The sequence below is a fragment of the Convolutriloba macropyga genome, chromosome 1 (genome assembly GCF_964194025.1).
Source record: "Convolutriloba macropyga chromosome 1, txConMacr16.3, whole genome shotgun sequence".
Taxonomy (NCBI): domain Eukaryota; kingdom Metazoa; phylum Xenacoelomorpha; order Acoela; family Convolutidae; genus Convolutriloba; species Convolutriloba macropyga.
The window spans coordinates 8,779,612-8,789,912 of record NC_134468.1 but is presented as its reverse complement, the minus strand read 5'-3'; the positions used below and the strand labels follow the sequence as shown (position 1 = coordinate 8,789,912).

Sequence of the window (10,301 nt, the reverse complement as noted above, 5' to 3'; positions counted from 1 at the left end):
CCCTACAATTGATGTATTAGATTTGATGTGCAAACGTATGTTACCCACCCTCATTGCTATAACAACAGTTGCATAACTTACCAATAGAATAACTCGCTAGCGCCCTATCAATAGACAAAAATATGAAAGGGTAGTAAAACTTGCCTCTTGATGAAGTGTGACGATAAAAGAGCGACGGAAAAAGATCTAATCAGCTGCCATGAGTGACGTAAGTAATGCAACTGTTGTAGCCGTGACAACATTTGATTGAAAACATTACCACTCGGTTTTTGTCGCCCTCTCAAAGTTATTCAACTCAGCTTCGCCTCGTAGTTTGATAAGTTCTCGATGGCGATAACAACCGTGTGGACACGTGGATTCAGTCCTGTTTGACACGGGGATTTACAATTTTTTCGATCTGTAGGATTTCGTCATTAATTGTTGCGTGGATTCTTTCAGCATTTTGATGGCTGCAACGCTTCCGAGACTTTCTTTCTCACTTGATCTGGACAGTTCGGCTATTTGCGACTACCTCATAGCTTTGATCAAATCAAGACTTCATCAAAATCCAAGTCTTGATCACGAGTTTCCAGAACTCAAAACTAATTTCAACATCGTCGATCACAATTTCCAGACCAAAATTGGATCAGTTTCTCTCCAAATTTCGTCCCAACCAGATGATCAGAGTTCTTTTAATCTGACAAGATTGTGCCATGATTTTGGAATGAACGAAAATCGGTCTAGTGAAGCTGATGTCAGTATTGATGATGCCACTCAACAGACGGTGGATGCCTTTATCGGCTGTTGTGAGTCAGGTGGAAATTACAGTTCAAACCAGCATCAAGAAGAAGTATTTATTAAAGAAGAAATCGTAAGCGACGCTGAGGAATTCTGTGCTGATCTGGATTTCAGTGTTTGCAACGGTGACGTTGATAGTTTTGTTCCAGAATGTAATATTAGTTCGGTGGACAGAGCTCCCTGTAATGTGAAAGCAAAAAGGTATCTGTTTCTTTTCTCGTAAGGAAAAGTTATTTGTAGATAGTTTTTTTCAAATCATAGGTGCAGTAATATGTTACCATCTGAACTTCATATTAACTGTTTTTTGAGTGCCCATTAATGTTTCAAGAGAAAAGACGCTCATTTCTCAATTTTTCGTGAACTTTTTGATTTTTCTATGATTTTTGATATTGCTGGATCGTGGAGAGGACCTTCGTGTAATCAGTTTATACGGTAATGGACTCTTATTAATTCAATGGGCTTTTATTCTGTTCCTTGGTTTTTGATCTGTGGTATTTTATAAAAAATTACTTAATATGCTCATTCGATTTTGGCGTTTTTTTTTAAAGTTTTGAAGTTTTTTTAAATTTTGTTTTTGGATTCTGGTTTGATGTATTGTATTCAGCCTTTTTGTTTACCATCTGAGATAAGAAAAATTAATATATCGACAATGAATTCTTTGTAGACATTTCGAAGGGTTCGAAATGCAATGGAAAGTTAAATAAAAAATACTTAAGTTTTTTTGACATTTTGGTAGATTTGGAGGATAGCTCAAGAATGTGGGGACCCTCCAGGGACTTTTTTTTGCTTGTGGTTGATTTCATTTAATATAATTCAGCTCTAAGAGTCTGTTAGGAATAATTTTAAAAATGATTGATGTTCTAAAATTATTCGGGGCAGGTTTTGTTAAATTATTTCTTTGCTTTTGATTTTTAATCTCCGTTGTATTTTTCATGATAACGTTTTTGAACTCATTAAGAGGTTGAACTCATTTTTTCAAAGCTTTCTGCAATTGCATACACTTATCAGTAAAATTTGTGTATCACAAAAATTGAAGAAGTATTAATTTGCGTAATAAGAAATTTGAAAAAAATTTAAACTTTAATAAGTTCTTCATAGTTTATGCAGTTTCAGACCTAATTTCACTTTTCAATTCAATTGTATCCTATTTTGTCTTGTAGAAATTTACACCATATTCTGATTTACAGTGTTTTAAATTTTTGACACCGGTTTTTTCGAGACAATTATTACCGCTGGCTGCTTTTTTGATTAGTTTCGGATTTTGTCAATTTGAAAAATGTTTTTTTTTATTTGGCTATCGCAAAATATTTTAAGGTTCATTTTATGTCGCGGCCTTAAATTTTCACAGCAGTTTTTTGTGAATTTATGGGGAATACTTTTTGCCTATTGATTTACTTCTGGTTATTTTCCGTTGGTTTCTCACTATGTGCGAAGCGATAGCGGCTATTATCGTGGTTTTTTTTACTACTCAAAGAATCTGAATTTTATTGGGGCGCTGTCTTTTTTAAGATCTGTTCACACATTTTTATGATTTTTGAAGTCAAATTGGAGTAGCGATTTTGGTCACACCGATACAGGAAGTGGAGCGAAAAAGCGAGTGATAATTTAAAATAGAGTGAGAAAACGGTATTTGAACGAAAATAAGCTTTCTCGGTAGTGGTTTTTTGTTCACGTACGGCACTTTCACTTTGATTTTTTGCATAGGATTGTTTTTCTAAACGGTTCCCCTATACATTCATAGTTCCTTCTGGGCCTAGTTTGTTGTTTGAACCAAATGACTTTTGAACTAACCTATGGAACTTTAAATTTTATTAACATTTGCTAGTTAAAGATCAATAGTGTGCATCTAAGTTGTGCCAAACTTATTGTCTTAAGTTTTTGAGTTCGAATATCAATTTTGAAAATGCTCTTAGGGCTTTTTCTTATAGACCGTATGTGTCATAAATTTGACAGTCTGAATCTAACCCAAAAAGTCTAGTGGTCTATTAAAGGACGGTCGATCTGATCTGTCTATCTTTTTTCTTTAGTTGTTTCAATTCACGGAAAGCCAAAAGCGTCTATCGCGCCTATTCTCCGGCAATCAGCCGGCTATGTTTTTCAATATTTGAGCTGCAAATAGGTCAATTTTTCTCTTTACATGAACTAATGTTTAAATTAAATGAGGTAATTAGTTATAGCCAGCCTGAGAAGTGTTGTTTTTTGACAAAAGCGTTTTGACTTCAATAGCTTTCACTTTGATAATTTCTTTTTGATCGACTAAATTATGAAAACCTAAATTAGTGGTCTGATTGTTCTAGTTTTCTCCCACATTTTTAATGATTCGATGGGATGTTCGGAAAGATCGTCGCTTCAAGTTGTTTCGGATTTCTTCCGGCTGTTTTTTGTCTCAATTTTTCTTAAGACCATAAGACGTAACGCTCACTTTCTGAATTTAGTGGGCCATCAGTTTGTTGGGCTTCAGTTTTGGTGCCACCATGTATAACTTCTTATGGGAGCTTTGTTCGCAACAGAAACATATGATCTAATGACAGACATGATCATTAGCTGGCATAAAAACCAACAGAATTTTAAATTTGTTTCTTTCGATTATTTTCTCTTTGGAAAAATGAGAAACAGATACTTTGAAAGCCGGGGGGAAAATAACTCTATCTTGAGAAGTGCTCCGCAAATTAGTGATCAGAGTCAAATCTTGAATACCAATACTATGATCGAAGGAGTCACCAGAGACACAGAATCCAACGAATACGGCGAAGCGATCAGTCAATTTAGTTCTAATGTTAACAACCCAGAATCAGAATTTTTCGTGAACTCAGTCGACTCATCAACGGATATGAGGTGCCCTAAATGTAGATACGTTGCAAATGACCTGAGAAATTTGAAACGACACTTCAGTAATCAACACAGAAACAAATTTCTTCACTGCCCGTGGTGTCACAGAGCTTATCGTAGAAAGGACAAGTTTAGATTCCATTTAATTAAGAGCCATAATCTGAGCGAAAATGAAGCACAGCAAAGGGCAAAACTTGTCAAACATAAAGAACCAGACTCGAATTCTGTAATTGTCGATCATCAGTTGCATTAATGTTGCGTATGAACTCCGTCGACTTAAGTTGTCGTTGTTGGAGACTGTTGGTGCAAGTGAAGTAGGCTAATTGTTCCAACCCAATATGAAATGGAAGTTAAGAACTTAATACTAGCCTGGCTTTAAATTTTGACCGATCGATATCTTTTGCAGATATATCTTTTTACAAAAGTGGTACCATTGAAAAGTCTTTAAAAACTGAATCGATCGTCGAAAAGACTTCAATTTTTTATTTCAAATTTCGGATCTATTCTGTTTCGCTCCCCTCCAGTGTATTTTATGGCCCCCAGTTACAAATTGTGTTGTTATATAGCACGTTACTATCTAAAAATAATGCACGTTTGCCTGGGGGTTTATTCCCACTTAGCGGGGGGGGGGGGGCGAAACAGAACAGATCCCAAGTTTCTTTTGAAGAGACTTATTTCTCGGGGAAAAATAGAGGTTTAAATTTGTCAAAAGGGGTTTACTGATCCGGTCTTTTCACGTTTCGAATACTCTATAAGTTAATTTTAATCCCCCGCGCCTCACCGAACTTTGGTGTGTAGACGTAAACTTAGAATTTATCGCATTAAGGGAAATTTAGGGGGATTGGATACAGCCTGGCAACTTCTGCTTCCGTCCTCGTTTTTGACTCCCCTCCCTAAATATCCCCCCCCCCCCCAACTTTATGCCCACTCACCCAGTGAAGGCTGCCTATGGTTAAGCTAGCGACTAATAAAGCCAACCCCTCGCCAGTCATTTCAGTGTAATTAATTTCACAGAAGTTAGTTCTTAACGTTAAAAAAAGATATTTAAGTAATGGGGTATCTAAAAAAGAATTGTTTAGAAAAAACTTGACAAGTATTTTTTTGTTCATCCGATATTTATTTTCGTCACGATTGTATGTATAACTGTGTGAATAGAACAATTATTGTGGTGCCATGAATTCAATTTCTGGTTTTCCGAATTTTCAACTTAAGCACATTTAGGGATTTTATATTCTATCAATTTTTGCTTTTGGGAAAAGTTATACGAGTATCTTAAGCAGATAAGTAAACAGCTTTTGTAAGTAGAGGCTTCAGAGAAATGGTTATCTTTTTTTGCACTGAGGAGAGAATCTTCTCAGACGATTCTTTTCAAATTAAATTAAGATTTAGGCAAATTGAATAATAAGTTGAAAATTTCTGTCTACACCAAAATTGAGATCGCGTAAATTTAATGCATAAGCCAGTTGTAACCTGGGTCATTTCCCCTTCATTTTCTCGGAACAATTTGTTTAAAATTTTTTTAGGTTGTGCTGTCTCAGCTAAATCAAAACATACCTTTTTTTGGAAAGTATTTTTCCAATTTACTCCTGAGGTAGTCTTTAATAGTCGTACTCCTCTTCTGACCGGCTTGTACTGCGAAACTATCTAAGGTTTTGAGAGCTATAAGTTCTAAAGATTTTGATTGCGTTGGGGCGCTGATCTGTCCACGCCTTCTCCGACTTCTTGATGTCTGAGAAAGCAAATTTGAGTTGCGATTTTAGCCACGAAAGGATATTGAACGGAGCGAAAATAGAAAGTAAATTCAAAGCGTGCAATTTTCAATCCGGTTTTAAAGTGTATTGAGAAATTGGTGTTCGGACAAATTTTTCGGTTTTGTGAGAATTTTTTACGTAGAGAAATTTGGCTTCGGTTAATGGCTTCTTGTTTTCGCTGCATGGGTTAATTTTTTTCGAATGCTGTTCAGTAATAAACGTGCTACAATGATTCTTAGTTCTTTTTTTAAAATGATTCCCTCTCTGGTTTGTTCGGGCTTGCGAGTTTTTCTTATTGAAATAAGTGGAATTTTCTTTTGCCTTTCTATGACGTTCCTTGTCTAATCGATTAGTCTGTATAATGACAGGTCCCATTGGACTTCTAACGAGATACAACTGAGCCTATTTATTGTTTTCATTTAATGACATAATGTTGCTACTTCGACACTGTTGTCATGAAGCATCACTACATTTTTTAATTTGTCGCGTTTTTATTTTTGGCTGTTTGCTTTTAGCCGCGCTTTGTTTAATGACAGGTCCGCTTGGCTTTCTAGTGAGACACATTTAAACCCATGATGATTGCTACAAATTTTTATGATTTTGACAAAGTGATTTTAATATAAATGAGTTTTACGAGTTTGGTAGTTTTTTTTGTTATCCTCTCACTTTGTCTCAATAATGACAGGTCCCTTTGGGTTGTTCACTGTTTTCAGCTAATGGTGATGCTGAGATTGTTTCAACATAAAATCAATTTTTCTCTAATTTGTTTTTCTTTTTTATTTGCTTCACCTAATTTCAATAACGAAGGATTTCATCGGCCTTCTATTGCATTTTTATCCTTTTATTATTTTCAATTTGTAGCTAGTATTTTATGCGTAGACAACTTTTGATGTCCATTATGTCAGCTATTTTCTAATTATTCTTTGTTACTAGATCTAACGCTTATTGATATTGGTACTAATCCATGTGTCTTATAGCGTTAAGAAAGAGGAGTGTGCCTAACTATAGAATCCTATCGAAATAGCCTGCACTTTGTAAGATAATTTTTTCTTTTCTTGTTTCGATCCCAATCGAGTTAATGACAATCACTGCTATATGGCGTGTGTAATGTTTCTTGTGTTCTTAAGTTGAAAAGCACCTACGGTGCTGAAGGTCACTATTAAACGTTTTTTGAAAAAGTATTGCAATGTAGCACAGTAGTGTTACACAGTGTAAAAATGGTCAATCAATATTGAACTTTTGAAAATTGAGCAAACATTGGATTTTCATTTCAACTACTTTTTTTACTAACTCTTTGAAAATGTGATTGATGGGCTCTGAGTTAGAATTGTGTTCTCCAAGACATTTTGTTGTAGGAAAGATTTTAAAAACAGAAAATTGAGAAATTTTTTTAAAACTTAACTGTTTTTGTCGTCTTCAAAACATATCGCCGTGGTTAATGTGACATCAGTAGTTGTGTTTTTGAACTTGGTTAGGTAAAGTTCTATTTTATCTTGAAGAATAATAATAATGGAAATAAAATTGCTCAAAATACATGAATTTTCTATCAATTGCAAGAACAAAATATAATTATATGATCCTATTTTGAAGTTCTCTAAATTTTTGGATTATGACAATTTATATTATTTCAGCAAACACAGCTAGTGGTTTTAAATTGTTTCGATGTTTAAATGTTAATGTTTGGAAGCTCTTCAAGCGACAATGAAAATCAATTTTTTCATTAAAGACATTTTAATTGATCTAAAAGAAAGTTTGAAGGAATAATTGTTGTCCTGTATGTTTTTAATGCAATTGATAGATATTGTATCAATATTTTATATAATTGGTGCAGTATTTTCTAGATATTAAATAAAGTTTTGTTCTAGAGCTTTTGTTCTAAGTTAGTGGTGTTTTATAGTTAGTATCTGTGAAGAGATGTGAATTTTCTGTGCTTTAATAATTTAAAGATTCAAGGCAAATTTTTTTTAGAAATTTGTTTTTTCGGGGTAAAACTTAAAATAATTCGATGTCTCCATAAATTTAACCTTTTGGTTGTGGCAAGCATACTCTTTAAAAATTCTGAAAATCCTCTTAAAGGTCTGAATTTTCTAGGGATTTTTTCACACTGGACTTCTAAGTTTTGCGTGATCTAAAGTTCTCTCTCATTGGTCGGCAGTAAACTACTAAAAGTCAACTAAAAAGTGTGCTGGCGTTTTTTTCATTTTAACCTTAACCTTAGAAGTTTTGATGCCCCGTTTTGAGCTTACATAGTTTAACCCCCTTCCCCCGGGCTGAAGCGGGCTAAAATTAAACCACCCGCTTGTCGTTTGGGAGCAATTCGGCCGACGGTAGTCGGTTATGTTCTTAAAATAACTGATCAATCTCTTCAATATATGTAAAACTAGATCTCGTTGTCTGTTGCATTAGAATTGAAAAATTTGTTGGATTTTTTTTCAGATAAATCAAATGGAAGAGAGTAACGCCGAATTGTCTTTATCAGTGAACTTGAAGTGTTCCTTCATCTACACATTCCTAAACAACTATTTCAAACCAGATCCCAACCACCCCACAGGTCAGCCAGGTGGGAAAGGCAATCAACTCTTCTCAATTGTCGATCAAGACTCGAGGAGCGAAATCGGCTCCATAACTCTCAAGTTTGTCCACGCAGCAGGACCTCGCGATGGCAACCAAAGCGAACCTCTGATCAATATTAACGTTCACGGAACCGATTTGTCCCGTAACAGAAACGAGCCAAAAATGGAAACCATAAATCAGAATGATCTACGAATGACTCAGGAATTTGTAAAGATCTCTACTAGTAACTACGGGAGCACTTTTTGTTCGTCGAATGCTAACCAGCCTTTGAATTTTGCCCATAATTCCACAGACAATCAGCCCCGAGCATCGGTCATAGCATCAAACTCTGATACTAAATCTTTTAACCCTGGTCCATCAAGCTCGCTCCTGAATTCGTTCCCCAATTCTAACCACGTCCATCCTAACAACGTTGCGGACTCTTTGAATGCTGGGGAGTCCGGGTCGGGTGACTCGACCAACCAACCCCAGTCTAATACGGAGAACCCGGCTGTGATGTATTTATCCAACTCGCCAAATGGAGAGTTCTCGTGCAGTTATTGTGCTTACAAATCGCCGAAACGGAACTTAGTAAGACTTCATTTCTACAACAACCACCGGAATCTGTTCCTCCATTGCTTTTACTGTTCGTATGCTAACAGGCAAAGAAAAATGTTACAGTATCATTATTGGAACGTACACAGATTAGACATGGAAACGTCAAAAGCGCTGTTAAGGAAAACAAAATTCAAAGAAACTCGAAACAGCGCTCCTGCAATCTCAAGAGAAAATGATAGACGTGCCAATAATACAACTACAAATTTTCCCAAGTCTAATCCGAGCTCGAGTAATTTGCCTTTTCCATTGGTGTCGTTTTTGCCCAATTTGGACGCGGGGTTGACGGAGGCGAGGCAGAATTTCATGCCTGTAGGAGGATGTTTCAGACGGGATAATTTCAATGGATAAACTAAACCGAAATTGTAATTGCTCAACAAAAAAACGATATTTTTCATATGTTATAAATTGGAACTGTTTAGCTAAGAAAGTCAAGGTTTTTCTTCACGACAAAATTTTTGATTTCTGATTATTCTGGTGGCGTTAAAAAGCGCTTTTTTGGATATTGAAGGGCGTAGCACAATATACCAAATGACTAAATTGATAATATACGAAAGTACTAAATTTATTCGGAAAAATTAGATAAATTTATAATTTAATGGGTTTTGGTGTAATTGAGAGTCAGTTCCAAATTTTCGAACAATTTTTTTTATTTAGTCTGATTAATTTATTCTATCTCATTGTCCCCCAGTACTTTTATTATTGTTACTATTACTAATCTGAATTTTTAAGGCCTATGGTTATATTTATTTCTATATTTTCTCTCTTGAAATTTGTACAAGTAGAGCGTGAGAATAGTGATTAGTTTTCCAAAAAATTATATCACAAAGTTGAGCCTGGTTAATAAATTATTCTTTGGTTTAATTTTTGATTGACACTCCACCCGGGACAACTCCGAATGGTTATCTTGTAAGATCTTACAAGATTCTGACAGAATCTTATAAGAGGATGCATCGTCTTACAAGATTTTCTGACAGAATCTTACAAGATAAACATTCGTCTGACAGAATCTTACAAGATAAACATTCGTCTTACAAGAATCTTACAAGATAGCCATTCGCCTTACAAGATCTTATAAGATAACCATTCGTCTTAAAAGAATCTTACAAGATAACCGTTCGTCTTAAAAGAATCTTACAAGATAACCGTTCGTCTTAAAAGAATCTTACAAGATAACTGTTCGTCTTATTTATACGGTATCCGTTCGTCTTAAATCCTAGAATCCTATACTTAAGACCTAGACTTGAAAAAAAAAAATATTAAAGATTGCAATACTTGAATCTACAAATTTGTAGAAATTATTATTAATTTATTGAATCAATTTATTGAATCAACTTATTAGTCCTTCCATCTTCAATTGCATTCGTTGATTTTCAAAGTTTTTTTTCAGATTTTCTTGATTTTTTCTTGATTTTTTCTTGATTTTCGTTCTTCTTTCAGCTGAGAGGGGTCAAGTCGATGTTGAAGGTGTCCTTTCTGCAGTCCTGGCTATAACAAAGAAAAAAAAATCAGTTTATAGAAAGAGCGAGAGAGGGGGCGAGAGAGAGAGAGAGAGAGAGGGCGGGCGAGAGAGAGAGAGAGAGAGAGAGAGAGAGAGGCGGGGGGGGGAGGGGGCGAGCGAGAGAGGGGGGGGCGAGAGAGAGAGAGAGAGAGAGAGGGGGGCGAGAGAGGGGGTGCGAGAGAGAGAGAGAGAGAGAGAGAGAGAGAGGGGGGGGGCGAGAGAGAGAGAGAGAGAGAGAGAGAGAGAGGCGGGGGGGGGGGGGAGGGGGCGAGCGA

At 35.7% G+C, this 10,301-nt stretch overlaps 1 protein-coding gene across 1 annotated transcript; it reads left to right on the top strand.

The window, feature by feature from the left end:
* Positions 1 to 398: 398 nt before the first annotated feature.
* On the top strand, positions 399 to 4,122 carry LOC142345333 (uncharacterized). Its single transcript, XM_075397337.1, has 2 exons — positions 399 to 978; positions 3,406 to 4,122. Exons 1-2 carry the CDS (start codon positions 446 to 448, stop codon positions 3,857 to 3,859), a joined length of 987 nt encoding a protein of 328 aa, XP_075253452.1. The 5' UTR covers positions 399 to 445; the 3' UTR covers positions 3,860 to 4,122.
* The last annotated feature ends 6,179 nt before the right edge of the window (positions 4,123 to 10,301 follow it).

Bases quoted from the DNA above. Each gene is read 5' to 3' on its own strand.
- LOC142345333 (XM_075397337.1), top strand. From the start codon at position 446: ATGGCTGCAACGCTTCCGAGACTTTCTTTCTCACTTGATCTGGACAGT. The intron at 979-3,405 runs GTATCTGTTTCT...ATACTTTGAAAG, and splicing joins TGTAATGTGAAAGCAAAAAG to CCGGGGGGAAAATAACTCTA.